The 15,302-nt window shown below is 55.9% G+C and overlaps 1 protein-coding gene across 1 annotated transcript in view; it reads right to left on the minus strand.

The window, feature by feature from the left end:
• The window catches only part of CSMD1 (CUB and Sushi multiple domains 1), an 858,055-nt gene that overhangs the window by 54,151 nt on the left and 788,602 nt on the right, over positions 1-15,302 (minus strand). The window contains exons 42-46 of the mRNA XM_059685840.1: positions 12,173-12,361; positions 6,782-6,959; positions 5,212-5,357; positions 4,216-4,296; positions 2,706-2,819 (exon numbers count right to left, since the gene is read on the minus strand). Coding sequence (XP_059541823.1) covers positions 2,706-2,819; positions 4,216-4,296; positions 5,212-5,357; positions 6,782-6,959; positions 12,173-12,361 — 708 coding nt within the window. The remainder of the gene's footprint in view (positions 1-2,705; positions 2,820-4,215; positions 4,297-5,211; positions 5,358-6,781; positions 6,960-12,172; positions 12,362-15,302) is intronic.

Raw genomic sequence — 15,302 nt, forward strand, 5'->3', positions numbered from 1 at the left:
TCAGGCCTCCCGGGCCCCATTTGGGTCTAAATGAAGACAAGTGTCCAACCAGGTCACCCCCCCGCAGAGGGCGCTCGGCCCCCAGGACCCACCTGTCACCTGTGCTCCCAGGGCCCCCCTCCCCGCCCAGAGGCCAGGCCACAGCGAGCGCCTGAGGGGCTGGGGGTCTTCCCAGGCAGCTCGGGGCCCAGGCGATTCTTCGCCAAGGATGTCCTGGGGGACCAGCCCCCGCGAGCCCAGTGATGCCCACCCCACAGCGAGAGGGCGCCATCGGGGTCAGTCCCGGGTCCGGGCACCTGAGCGCGAGCTCCCTTTGAACAAGGCGCATCGGGGAGCACAGCCTGGCCACCGCCCCGCTCCTCCCAGAGACGCCTGCTGAACGGGACGGGAGAGCCGGAGCTGGGCGCCCTGCTCGGGCAGAGGGCAGGGACCTCGGGCGCGTCCACGGAGCCCGTCTCGCTGGCAGACGCTGCCCCAAAATGTGTGTGCCAGCGAAGCCACTCAGGGCACATGGCCACAAGCGAGGCGTCCATTTGCTCTGCCCCTGGGTCCGTGTGAACTGATCTCACTCAGATTGAAATGAGGCCGGACTTGGGGGGGGGACAACAGCATGAAGGTGCTTCTCTGTCTCTGAAGTTGTCCCTGAACAAACAGGGGTGCCTCCTCTCACCACGGGAGGCAGGTTTGCTCAGGGTCCGCTATGCGAGACAGATGGCTGCCTCTGTCGGGATTGAAATGTGAAGAATCGCCCCAGTTAGCTTCTCCATCAGACAGCAAAAGCTGACACCTGACCCACACCTTGGGGAAAGGCCCTCAAGGCCACTGTGGCTGCTGGAAGGCGCCCCGACTGGTTTTCCCAAGAAAATGACGCCTCGGTCTCCTGCCTCGGCGCCCCCAGGGACCCCATGTCCAGGGTAGGGGAGGCGGGGGTGGAGTGTCCCTGCCCCCACACCCGCCCTGTCCCACGGGCACTGAAGGGGGAGAGTGGACCAAGGGCTGCTCCCTGCTTGCCCGGGGTTTCCCACGCCCCACGCACGGCTCTCACATCCGCACAATTTGGAAGTGAACTGTCCTCAGAATCCTCTAAGTGAGTGGTCCGTGAGTCACAGCCCTGCCAGATGCTGTCGGATGGTGAGCACCTGTCTCTCCGGTGAGGGTGCTGCCACGCTTGCGATGAGAATGAGCAGAGGCGGCGGACACTGAGGGCCTCCGTTCAAGGGCGGCCTTGCTCTCAACACCGCTGCACCCCGGGGCGGGGGGCTGTCACAGGGGAGATCGTAACCTCACAGGACACGCACAGGAGAGCTCATGCGCGCCCCCTGCGTGGCCAGGCCAATCCCAGACACTCACAGGGAGGTGGTCCCTCGCTTGGGCTCGGGCTTTGGGACTTGTCGGAGGCCGAGGAGCCATTGGGCTGAGACCCGGCTCCCCCCGAACCTGGGCCCTCAGGTGCAGGGTCCCCCAGGAGCCCAGCCTCCGCGGCCTGGAAGGAGCCTCCGTTCCTTAAAGGACCCATGTGCCCCCTGATGTGAAACCGTAAAATACCATTTACTTTAGCTGAGCTTTTTTGTTTTTTGCATTTTTAAAAAATACATTTTTATTGATTTCAGAGAGGAAGGGAGAGGGAGAGAGAGAGAGAAACATCTATGATAAGAGAATCATGGATCGGCTGCCTCCTGCACGCCCCACTGGGATGGAGCCCGCAACCCGGGCTGTGCCCTTGACCGGAATCGAACCCGGGACCCTTCAGTCAGCAGGCTGACGCTCTATCCACTGAGCCAAACCAGCCAGAGCTTAACTTCTTTTTTTTTAGAGATAGAGGAAGGGGGGGGGGAGGGAGAGAGAGAGCGAGAGAGAGAGAGAGAGCGAGAGAGAGAGAGAGAGAAGTATTGGTTGCCTTTCCTACAAGCCCGAAGTGGGGGTCGAACCCGAAACCTTTTGGTGTGCGGGACGACACTCCCACCAGCGGAGCCCCCGGGCCAGCCAGCGCCTGGGCCGGCAGAGCAGCACTTCTCCCGCGGGTGTCGGGCCCTGTTACTTATTTACATTGTTCCAAGTCCTCCTTCTTCCTGTAACACTTGCGCGTGGTGTCTTTTAAAGGACATTGTGAACGTGATCTGATGATATCCACACCCTGAACCCCTCGATTCCGCCTCAGCCCTCGCTCTGCTGGTGTGTGTTGTCTCTGCCCCTGTGCCTGCCCACGCCTTTAAAGGCCTGTCACAGAGAAACGGGTGCGTTCACTGACGTCCCAGAAACAAATGGTCAGCCCCAGCTGGCCGTGGACACACGGCGGGAGGACAGGGACACAGAGCACTGCTCCCATCAGCCTGGAAATGCGTCAGAAATCTCAGCGAGAGGAGGAGACGGGTGGAAGGAGACAGGGACACGGGACACGGATTCCCGGTGGACACAGGCGGCAGCACCCGGGCCTGGCGTTCAGGTCTCACTCTACTTCTTTCAGCGCTGCCGTATGTTTGAAACCTCCCCCTCCCCCACGCCCTGCTGGGGGCAGCGAGACCTCTTGGCTGATGTGGTTTTTGGTTCTGGCACCGGGAGAGGCCGGGGCGGTGTCTGTGCGCGGGCACTGTAACTGCAGGGGCTCAGGGCGAGGAGGAAGGGCAAGGTCAGACCCACACACGGAAGCCCCCCACGCAGGGAGTGTGTTCCACGTGGGACACGGACGCGTGGCCTCGCTCACGTACCTTCGCACGTGGGGAGCGAGCCCTGGAACTGCAGCTGGGCGCCGAGCCTGCAGGTGAGCGTGTCCGAGCCCGACAGCGTGTAGCCGGGGTGGCAGAGGTACCGCACAGAGTCCCCTGCAAGAGTCCACACGACACTCGGAAACTGGCCTCTGCGACACCCAGAGTGTGGGCGCCCCACACACAGGCGCCGACCTAACCAGCGACGTCAGCGGGCAAACCATGTCCGTCCGGCCAACGCCCATCCTCTTTTCTATCTGTTTCTATTTGTTAAATATATTTTTACGATTTCAGAGAGGAAGGGAGAGGGAGAGAGAGATAGAAGCATCATGATGAGAGAGGATGATGGATCGGCTGCCTCCTGCACGCCCCCTACTGGGGATGAAGCCTGCAACCCATGCATGTGCCCTGACTGGGAATGGAGGCTGGGACCCTTCAGTCCACAGACTGATGCTCTATCCCAAACCAGCCAGGCCCAGCCTCGTTGTAGACAAAACACCCGCCTTTCAGTGCCTCGCTCATAGAAACGCGGCCTGACACTCAAGCAGCGTCAGGACGGATGTGATGGGCGGCGTCCATTCCAGACCACTGTCCCGGTCCTCCCCCTCCCCGAGGGCCACGGGGCAGGCACGGGAACTGGGCGCTGGGATTCTCGGCTTCCTGAGAGGACCTGGCCTGATGGGCACACGGCGCCCCCACTCTGTTATCTGAGTAGGAGAACGGAGGTCCCGCGTTGGACCAGGTCTGAGATACGGCGTCACCACAGACAGGACGGAGCGCCTGTCCTTGCCACCGAGAAGCCCTGGGCCCGGGAACTGCTCCACGGACAGGTCCCGGGCTGGACTCCTAACGGGGAGAGTGCTGGTGGAATGAATGGACCTTTCACAGAAGCCACAGGGCGGGATGCCCATCACTCACTACGCTCACCAGGCCCAGCGGGACGGGAGGCCCATGACACCGGCCATTGTTGTAGCCACAGGGGACGAGGTTCTAGGTTAGGATCCTGCCTCCATAACGGAACCACATATCTGTGTGTCTGCCTCGGAAAATGTTACTCAAGAGGACACCACGGCCCGGCCGGCGTGGCTCAGGGGCTGAGCATCGACCGATGAACCAGGAGGTCACGGTTGGATTCCTGGTCAGGGCTCATGCCTGGGTTGTGGGCTCCATCCCCAGCGTGTGGTGTGTAAGAGGCAGCCGATGCATGATTCTCTCTCATCACTGATGTTTCTCTCTCTCCCTCTCCCTTCCTCTCTGAAACCAATAAAAATATATTTTAATAAAGAGAGAAACATGGACAGTAAGTGCCTGGGGGGATGGGCTGCGAGTGACAGAAGTGAACTTCACGGGGCGGAACCCAGAGGTTACGGACATGACGAGAGGGAAACATGTGTGTCAGGCGCGTGACCTGGGCGTGTAGCTCCCCTGCGGGGCAGTGGGATATTCTGACACACACCCACTCTTGGGGGGAAGAGCCCGTGACTCCCATGGCCTCACGGGGACGCGCCCTCACCGATCTCAAAGTCCTCGTCCTCACGCAGCAGCTCCGCCTGCGGGACGGCCGGGGGCGGCGGGCACTTCTTGAGCTGAAACGCTACGGGGTTGACGAGAAAGAAAAGCTGCAGTTACTTTTGCTGCATAAACACGATGATCCCCGTCACGCCCTGTGCTGCTGGCATCTGGGCACACCGCGGTGTCCGTGCCAGGAGGCCGTGGATTTATAAAGCTCCCAGCTCCACTGCTCACAGGACAAGTTAGTGCCCAGAGCATCTACCGCCGAAGACAGAAGCTACGATTTAAACACGATGACCTCGTCACACGTCCCGGACACACGTGGGATTCCTAAGGGAAATGGTCCACCCGTGCCTGGTCCCACGTCCATGTTCAGGTCGGATGAGGTCGCTGCCCCCACGACTTCCCTGGTGGCCATCCTCATCCTCACGAGATGTGAGGCACCCCCAAGCGTTTCCCGTCCCTAGTGGTCGCTCTCACGCCCTCAGGGCTGGCTCTCGCCCGTATGTAACCGCAGAGCGATGAGGGCAGCCATGAGATCGCCACGCGTGTCCGCGCATGGCCATCAGAGCTTCACGCCCGCACACCTCTCCTGGAATGAGTCCAAGCTGGTCGCAAAGCACAGCTCAGAAAGGCGGAAATAATAAAGACATTAAGCAAAAGCGTGTCCCGGGCGCCCGGCCGGCCTGGCTCCGTGGTGAGGGCTGACCTGTGAACCGGGAGGTCGCAGCTCGATTCCCGGTCAGGCCACGGCCGTGTCACAGGTTTGCTCCCGGGGGCCTCTCTCATCATGGATGCCCCTCCCTCCCTCTCTCCCTTCCTCCCTCCCTCCCTCCCTCCCTCTCCCTTCCTCTCAGAAGTCAATAAACTATATTTTTCAAAAGGCATCCCAGGCAAGACCAGCTTGCAGGCTCCTGCTGGACGGGTGGGTGGGGACAGGAGAAGCGGCGAAGGGACCCCCGCCCTGGCCCGCAGGGGGGAGGGGCGGGGGGCTCACCGTGGAAGTTGAGGACGAAGAAGCCGCCGTTGGAGAAGTCGCTGTGGAAGCCGAGCAGCACGTGGCGGGTGGAGCTGCGTGCGGTCTCCAGGGCCGTGTTCCCGCTGAAGACGCCGAGCTGGGCCGCGCTCTGGTCCGGGCCGTCCCTGTGGGGAGAGCGCCAGCCGCTGGAGGGAGGTCCGGGGGCTCCTGGGAGCCCCCCTGCTCCTCTGTCGGGTGGGCGCTGCTGTGGACGCGCCTGGAGATGCCCACGGACCCCCTGCACCCCGCTGGCCTTCCCAGGGAGTGGGAGCGCCATGGCCACGGATGCCAGGACCCGCGATACCAGGTATCACCCTCCTTCCAAAGCCCCACTTTCAGCCCTCAACCCCAGGGCATCTCCGTGGTCCTGGGGGAGGTTTATGGAGGTCTGGCTACTGGATTGATATGATTTTAAAACACAGAATGAAATGTTAGCATCTACGGGAAACTGTGGTTCTGGAAGCATCCCTGTCTCATGACGAGAGGAGCCTACCAGCTTTTCTGTAAGAAACAGATCACACTCAGTCGGTAAAACAAATGGCCTCCACTACGCCCTGAGTTAGAGCGATCCTGGGTCATGCACCACACAGCACGCTCAGGCAGGTCACCTGAGGTCCTTCTCCACTTGTCCACCTCTCCTCAGGGACAGTCACATCCTCACGCCCCTCCTCAGCTGGGGGTCTGGGTCTCAGGGACATGGGAGGGGTCACAGGGGTGTCTGGGAGGTCACAGTGGTATCTGGGAGGTCACAGGGGTGTCTGGGAGGTCACAGGGGTGTCTGGAGGATCACAGGGGTGACTGGGAGGTCACAGGGGTGTCTGGGGGGGTCACAGGGGTGTCGGGGGGTCACAGTGGTGTCTGGGAGGTCACATGGGGTGTCTGGGAGGTCCCAGGGGTGTCTGGGGGTTACAGGGGTGTCTGGGAGGTCACAAGGTGTCTGGGAGGTCACAGTGGTGACTGGGAGGATACAGGGGTGTCTGGGAGGTCACAGTGGTGTCTGGGGGGGTGTTACAGGGGTGTCTGTGGGTCACAGGGGTGTCTGGGATGTCACAAGGTGTCTGGGAGGTCACAGTGGTGACTGGGAGGATACAGGGGTGTCTGGGAGGTCCCAGGGGTGTCTGGGGGTTACAGGGGTGTCTGGGGGTTACAGGGGTGTCTGGGGGGTGTTACAGGGGTGTCTGTGGGTCACAGGGGTGTCTGGGATGTCACAAGGTGTCTGGGGGGTGTTACAGGGGTGTCTGGGAGGTCACAGTGGTGACTGGGAGGATACAGGGGTGTCTGGGGGGTGTTACGGGGTGTCTGTGGGTCACAGGAGTGTCTGGGAGGTCACAGGGGTGTCTGGGGGGTGTTATAGGGGTGTCTGTGGGTCACAGGGGTGTCTGGGAGGTCACAGGGGTGTCTCTGGGTCACAGGGGTGTCTGGGAGGTCACAGTGGTGACTGGGAGGATACAGGGGTGTCTGGGAGGTCACAGTGGTGTCTGGGGGGTGTTACAGGGGTGTCTGGGAGGTCACAGGGGTGTCTGGGAGGTCACGGCCGGGGTGGCCGTACCACACGGCGATGTAGTCGTTGACGGCCTCGGTCTGCAGCAGCGTGAAGTTGATGTAGATGCCGTGGCCGGGCGGCGCGGTGAGCAGCCACAGGCAGTCCTGCAGCACCGGGTACTCGTCGGGGAAGCCGGGTGAGTAGATGGTGCCGTTGGGAGCCGAGATGTTGTAGCCACAGGGAGCTGGGGGGCAGAGGCCACGGAGACAAATGGTCAGCGTTAAAGGGACACAGGGAGCTCCTGGCGCCCTCAGCCCACGGGGTCCCCGGGAACCACGTTGCCAGAACAATCCCCCTAAACCCTAAAGCCTCAGAAGACTGTGCTTCTCAGCTGCCTGTTCGGGTAACACACCGCCAAACTTCCCGCCTCCTCCGGCCACAGTCCTCCCAGCATTAAGGGGGAAGCGCCGGGTCCAGTCTCCTGCGGGGAGTGGACAGCCCCGGCTGTCCCAGGCGGGATGAGGGGATGACGCTTAAGCAGGAAGCCGACTTGTCTTGTCTAAGCGAGATTTCAAGCCTATTTCATGGGCTGAGGCCGGAGCATCCTGTCTATTTGCTTTGAGACAGAAGCACTATCGCCGCCTCGCAGATCTGCGCCTGGAGGGAGGAGATAAAGCGATGCGCGGGCGTCACTGCCGGCTGGTCCCGCCAGCTCAGCCGGGAGAGGCAGCGCCACCCATCAGGCGCTCCTAGTTCACTTCCCATGCTATCCGCGGTCGCCATGGCAACCGTCATTCTTGTTTATAAACGATGCAATGGCCACACGTCAGCAGGATCACCTGAGATGCGATCTGTCACTCACATGGCAGCATCCCACGGCAGAACCGGAGACAGCAGACTTCATGGAACGGAAACCCAACGGGTGTGCTACGCGTGTGTTACCAGCATGTGTGGGGCTTTCAAAGACTTGCCACCAGCGGTGCAGCGTTTAAGGGGAACGAAGAGGCCAAAATAGATGAAAATAATAGGAAGAAAAGCTCCCTGACCATGAGAAGTCATGAGGGGCAGTGGTGGCCGCATCACGGTGCAGGTGCAGGTGCAGGTGCAGCTGGTCTCGGAGAAGTGGGACCACAAGGCGGGTGGCCTGGCTGGGCTCTGGGGTAAACCCATCAGCAGCAGGGGCTGCGGACACACTCGGCGAGTTTCACGGTGCGGTTATAAGTGGGGTTTGGAGTCGGATAAACTTTGCTGGATAACCTAGAAAGTCCTTCACAACCTGCCACGTGGGTCCACGCAGCCCCCTGCAGTCACGCAGGCCGGTGGGTGGCCCGGGACAGGTCCCGCTCCTCTCCCGCCTGCGGAGGCCAAGTGCTGGCCTCCCGCGGGGCCTCCAGGAGAACCGGCCTCTTCCTTCTAAAACTCACGCAGACGTCAGCCTCTGACCCCTTGGGGGAGGGGTTTCCTGTCTATCAATCAACTTGGTAAACCTTAACGTTAACAATATGCACATCATAATTTACCGTTTACTTCAGAGAGAGAAACATGGAGGAGAGAGAAACACGGATGGGAACGAGGCACAGGGCGCAGCTGCCTCCTGCACGCCCCCGGCTGGGGATGGAGCCTGAAGCCAGGGCGTGTGCCCTGACCTCTGACCCCTGACCCGGGGCCATGCCAGCGACCTCTGGTGCGTGGACGAGCCTCACCCCCGAGCCACACCGCAGGGCCAGCATATACTCTGGCCGGCTGGACTTCTCATGTTATTATGCAATTCAGGGGTTTCTTGCTGACAAACCTGTCACTTTAAAAGAAGCTGCCAGGTGTTGTCCTGGTCACTCCCTCTGTCCCCGTGGCTCCCGCCACAGGCGCTAATGCATGTAAAGTGAGGTGTCAGGTGACAGCGTTTAAATTTGTAAAAAAAAACCATAAGAGAATGTTGACATAAATATTTCAGTGGAAAAGGATCACTTAGGTCAACAAAATACTTTGTTTTTGAGCTACCATTTGTAAGTGTAGATGCATATGCAATTACCAAATTACATTTAGCGCATGAATAAACCACAGTCTTTTAGACACTACTGTAACAATTATCACCCACTTTTCTTAAAAACGGAGACTTCGGTATAATTATAAGTTACTGGCAAAATTAATGCAGTCTCAACTTTCTCGTCACTGTCAGACATACTCTCTTATTTATTTCAAGGTTATCACACTTTGGGTCTATTACTTTTCCCAGATGGGTTGGAAATATACTAACTTTACACAACAGATCCTTATGCAAATGAAGATACTGCTCTTTTACGCATGTCCAGACAAACTGGCTTCACATATTCTGGGGAGGCTGATGCTTTCAGATTTAGAATTTTGAATCTCAACTGCTGAATTGCCGTTTTTAATAAAGACCCCCAGAGGCTGTTTGGAGCTTCTGTTTTTTCCCTAAGACCCTCCTGGGGCGCGGGGGGCTGGGCCTGCGAGGTGGCCGCTCAGTACCGCTGCCCTGTGCCCCACCGCAGCCCTGCGGACCCGAGCCCTCGGCTGATAAAGGTAGTGCCACTGAAGCTGACGGGCGGCCGGCCGAGCGCCTGTCCTGTGAGGGGCCCTGTGTCCCCGCTGCCCCCGCCGATCCCTGCACAGACCTCCATTCTCGGGAAAAGCACCTTTTTGTTATAGAGCTTTCTGGAGACACGCCTTCCAGGAATACAGTGAACTTGTTTAAAAACAATGCCCTCTGCGGAAGTTCTGAATTTAATTCAATATGGAGGATGTTATATACACACTGGGTGATGCTTAGAAAATTTATTTAGGACAAGATTTTACATGGATCTTCTATGTCCCTTCTTATTCTGTGTAGGGCGTTCTAGGCATGGAGAGGGATGTTACGGTAAAGGCATCTGTGCATTAAATCATCTGACCTTGCCCAAGGACAGGCCTGTGGTTGGCCGTGGGTTCTAGAAGGTCATGTATGGCCCCCCTGACAGGACTGTCTGTGTTTCACCTGGGGGCTGGCCACACCCAACCGGCCGAGGGCAGGACTGGCCACCCAGGAAGTCCAGCCAGGGGACCTGGGTGGGACCTCCATCAGGATATCAGCTGGTCTGGAAACGGGTATCAACCACCGGACGATCTATGGACCCTCCCATGTCACGGCGCCCAGTAGAAACCTGGACACGAAGCCCAGCGAGCCTCCAGGTTGGTCATGGTCTGTGCATGTTGTCCCAGGTCAGTTCCGAGAACCAGGGGCCTCCTGGACCCGCCACGCCCACCCCCCCCCTCGCCTGCCCCTCTTTCCTGTGGTGATTTCACTGGGCCTTTCCCTGTTGTAAATCACCCCCCGAGTCCAACAGCTTAGGGGTCCTGCGTCCCAGTGTGCTGTCCAGCCTCGGGGTGGCTTTGGGCACTCCCCCAAACTACCCCTGGGGGCGGGCGGCCTGGATGCAGGAGGACCTTAGCTTTGCAGTGTGGCCGACTCTGGGTGGCCCTGCAGCCCTGATGCAGGTGCAAGAGATGGCGTCACCCTCAGGCCACAGAGAAGATGCGGTGAGTTACCGCCAACCCATCAGATAACTCTGAGCCAGCAGTTTTCTCCATGTTGGAAACTGGGCTTGAAAAAGCAATGAAATCTAATTAAATACTTAATTCTATTTTTTACAGCAAGCCAAGAAGTCCCCATTTACATATGAAAAGATTCTGGCAAAAATTACAAATTAAAAGAAAGGGTTTAATCCTGACTATTCAAAGTAATTTATGCATATAAATATAATGGGGAATAGGATGAAAGTTCTTTTAAGTGATTTAATGAAACACCAGGTATGCAATTGCTATTCTTAGTTTTAAAATATAATTTTAATATGCTATTTTAAATTTGCATCACACTATGACTAGTAATTTGAAATGATTAAATTTGTATTAGGCTAAGATAATTTTTTAAAATACAGCTAAAGTCTGGCCGGTGTGGCTCAGTAGGCTGAGCGCTGCTGTCCATGCACCAGCAGGTCAGGGTTTGATTCCAAGTCAGGGCACGTGCCCGGTTATGGGCTCCATCCCCAACCGGGGGCGTGCAGGAGGCAGCCGATTGAAGTTTCTCTCTCATCATGGATGTTTCTCTCTCTCTCTCTCCCTCTCCCTTCCTCTCTGAAATCAATAAAAACATTTTAAAAAATAAATACGTAAAATAAAACACAGCTAAAGTTTGCTATAGTTGTTTCTATAACGGCATAGAATGGAAAAACACGGCTGAAAACGAGGCTGTCAAGCACCCATTGATGTTGATTTTTTTCTTTTTCCTTCTTCAGTAGAAATGCAAGCACAGCCAGTCCCCATTCCCTCTGCGCAGTGGGACACGAGTATTTAACATTTCAAAGGTCCACAGAGTTGGCATTTTCATTATGTTTTCACTCAGAGCTACTGTATTTATAATGTGGAAATATCAGGGCTCCAGTAACTTTTCTGTCTGAAATGCAATCTTCAGAAACAAAGTCCTCGATCTGTTTACATTAACCTGACTTTGCAAACATTCCCCTGTTATCCTAAGCGTCCAGCAGCCAACAGGAGGCTCCCAGGGACGCAGACACCGCCCCCTGCCACGCCCACCAGCTGATTCCAGGGGCTCCAGGAGCCCTCCTCACCACCAGTGGATTCGCAGCATTATTTTCCCTAAGAGGGTCCCACATCAACCCTTTGCTTAAACGGTCTAAGGAGCCTTAGACCAGCCGTGGGCAAAGTACGGCCCGCGGGCCGGATCCGGCCCGTTTGAAATGAATAAAACTAAAAAAAAAAAAAAAGACCTTGCCCTTTTATGTAATGCTGTTTACTTTGAATGTATATTAGTTCACACAAACACTCCATCCATGCTTTCGTTCCGGCCTCCGGTCCAGTTTAAGAGCCCAGTGTGGCCCTCGAGTCAGAAAGTTTGCCCACCGCCCCCATGCCTTAGTCCCTTTGCTTTTCCCCAGACAGTCTCCACCTCCCAGAAGCAAAATGGTGTGTGTGCTTCCAGCCCCACTCCCCAAATAAAACCAGCTTTCTGAACCAGAGAAGCGATATACGATGATGACAGAAGTTAAGCCGTAAAAAATCTCCGGGGTGGAACTGATAACCACCCTCCCGCCTCTAATCTCACCCTAAACACGGCCCTTCCCTTCCCTTCCCAAGCAAACACCGTCTTCTGTGTCTGAAATCCACCCAAGCAGTCTGCTCGTCTCTGGTTTTGCATAACAAATATTTGTGTTTATTATGACATCCTTGTCATTTCCTTGGGGGCAAGACTGATTTATGCATCTTTTCTTAACCTACTGGCCCAAGACGTGTTCCTGAATCCTAAGTAGAATGAGTTGGACATAACAGATCCCAATAAATATTTGTTGAACAAATTAATGCATTCTCGGATGAGTTCTTGTAATATTCAAGGCACTGTTATCTACGAGAGGAGCTACCTGGCTCCGGGAGGAACGGCTGACCTACCGTCACACCTGGGGAAGGGGTGGCTCCAGCTTCGGTCAGTCCCGTGCTGACAGGTGAGGACTGGGTGGCCGATGAGAATGTACCCGGGGTAACACTGGAAGGAGATGGACTGGCCCACGCTGTAGTCGGAGCCGACCAGGTACCCGTTGGGGAAGGGGGGTGGGTCCGGGCAGTTCTGCAGCTCATAGGCTGAAACACACAGAGTCGGGTCATCAATACCACGTGAGTGAGTCACGGGCTGAAACACACAGTCAGGTCATGAATGCCACGTGAGTTAGTCTGGAATGCAGAGGAGGAGAACGGTTACATTTTGCTTCTGGAGATGAACTTTTAGATATTTTCTTTAAAAAAATAAAATTTCCAAGTTGCCAGTTGCCATGCGAAGCAAAACAGTTAACTATTGGTAGAATTATAACAATTTGCAGCTATGCGTACTGTGTGCATTAGAAGTAATACAACCCAGACCCAAAACACACTTGACAATGTGTATCCTCACCCAATGATATTATTTCCATTGACTTCTAGAGGGAGTAGGAGGGAGGGAGGAGGGAGACAGACAGAGAAACATCAATCGGTCGCCTACCCCATTCATGAGCCCTGACAGGTGAGGATGAACCTACAACTGAGGAATGTGCTCTTGACTGGGAATCGAACCCTAGACCCTTGTGGTCCACGGACCGATGCTCTAACCACTGAGCCGCTGGCCAGGGCTGTTATTTGTGTTTAAAGGCACTCGGACATACAGCAGGAGGAAAACGGAAGAGCGGGACTCTGACCACAAGCCCTTTCGTCTCCTGGGGCCCAAGCCCTTCCCACTCAAGTGTTTCGGCGCTGAGCAACGATGCTTTATGACGTAAAATAGAAAAAGACAGAGAGAGAGGGAGGGAGGAAGGAGATAAATATTCAATTCCTCCAAATGTCAAATGAAAGAAACCAAAACAGTAAGGAAAGCCCCTAAAATCCTCCATTTCAAAAATAGTATAAAAAAACGCAAGTACCAATATGGCTACTCCAATGCCACAAGTGGGAGCTAGCTCACAGAACCTCATCTTTCCCAGGGGTCCCCTCGCTGGGACCAGGAAAGCTTCTGTTCCTCCCACCTATCCGTCTCACGCAGGATTTGCGTCCGTGTTTCAGTGGTCGGTGCTTGATGTCACCCCGTGTTTCAATGATAGATGTAACCCCCACAGGGCCACGCAGCCAGCCTGCTAACAGCCATGATGTTTCCTGACGCTTCTCTCATGAGCTGACACAAATCTCCACCCTTTCATCTGCTCTCCAGCTCTTGAGTCAGGAGTAGGGCACGTGAACGCGGTTTTATGGAGCATGGCTCTCGAACTCCATTTCTCAATCTCGAAGGAGTCATTTAGCTCCGCGGCAGCTACATCTGCAAGCGACATCTTTGACCTTCAAGGGGCCATCAATATACGACAAGTGGGGGAGGGAGAGGTACCACACAGACCTCGCCGAGAATGACAAGGCTTGTCTGCGTGATTCATACATCTTCCCACGAGTTATTCAGCAGGCGCTTAACTTACAAATTGCGCGTGGCACTGAGGAAGAATTCTGATGTGACATACGAGCCCAGGTGAGTCACTTCAACCATCTATGCTTTTGGTGAAATGAACGGTCTCGTTGCCATCCCTGTCAGAGATGGCGCCCGGGAGCAGTGACAGCGCCTCCACCGCATGCCCCGTCTGTCTTCTGTTTTATTTGGGAGTCTCTCAAGGGCAGCAAATTCATTACTGACAATAAAAATATATTGTTTAGGGTTTTTAAAATGTGGATCCTTAAACTTAGAGTCAGGTGTCAAGTAAATAAAGCGTTCACTCAGCCAACCAGAGGTGTGGCCTCGATGAGGGCGCCCAGCCCAGAGGCCCGAAGGCCAAGCCGACGGCACCGGTGGCCACGGCCGGCAGGAGCGAAGGGAACTTGGAAGCCAGTGGTTTCCGACTGGGAAAGGGGCCTCCACGCTGACACCCCAGGGGCTGTCCCCAGTGTAGCTGCTGGATAAATAGTCCCGATGCTGACATTGCAAGAGCAAAAGGGAGAGTGGGTCTGTGGGCATTCCGCAGACTATGTGACGTCCAGTTCCAAATCTAGACACTTTAGAAATGGTTACGTTGAGCTAACCCATCCTCCAGGGACTTCCCGCTGCGGGTGGGAGAGGTCTAGGCGTGATGGGTTAGACCAGTGATGGCGAACCTATGACACGCGTGTCAGAGGTGACACACGAACTCATTTCTTTGGTTGATTTTTCTTTGTTAAATGGCATTAAAATAGATAAAATAAATATCGAAAATATAAGTCTTTGTTTTACTATGGTTGCAAAGATAAAAAAATTTCTATGTGTGACACGGCACCAGGGTTAAGTTAGGGTTTTTCAAAATGCTGACACGCCGAGCTCAAAAGGTTCGCCATCACTGGCTTAGACCCCGTGCCCCACCCATCCTGGCCCCTTGCCTTCAGCATCAGGGCTCCCGAGAAGGGAGGGCAGGTTCTTAACAGGAATGAGCGTGACCGCACAGCCTCATGTCCTCCCTTCTCCCCCCTCCCCGCTCTGCGCTCAGCTCTGGCCTGGAGACGCCCCCCAGGCACCAGGGCCTCCTCACTCACAACCTCCCTGGGGGCATCTGCCATGTCCCGCCCCCCCCAACCCCCCACCCCAAGGCCACAGAAGGTGTTTCCCTCAAACGCCTGCTATTTCCTCAGCGACAGGAAGTCTCACACTGGATTTTGCTTTGGTCTCGAAGATCTGCATTAAGGAGATGCATTTCCCACTAAACAATGAAACTGTTTAATGCAGAACTCATCTTATTGAAACCCCTGCCTCTTAGCCCAGACACTGAATTCCAGATCCGGCCTAAGGAATGGGTAGCTACCCTTCAAGAAAATCTACATACATGACAACAGGTGGAGGTTACGGAGAACTCGGTACGTTACGAGACACCATCAGGATAGTTTGTCAAATATCGGAACCATTACGCCCTGATCTGCACTCGGAATCTAAGCCGATCGATGCTGAGCTGTCACTGTTGTAGGTGTGAACGGGTCGGACTGAGGGAGGGTGACGTGGGGACGAGAAGTGGGCAGGCGCGGGGCGCACGTGGAGCCGTGCTGGCAGGTGCCG

Source organism: Myotis daubentonii, chromosome 2 (assembly GCF_963259705.1).
Source record: "Myotis daubentonii chromosome 2, mMyoDau2.1, whole genome shotgun sequence".
In the NCBI taxonomy this organism is placed as follows: Eukaryota; Metazoa; Chordata; class Mammalia; order Chiroptera; family Vespertilionidae; genus Myotis; species Myotis daubentonii.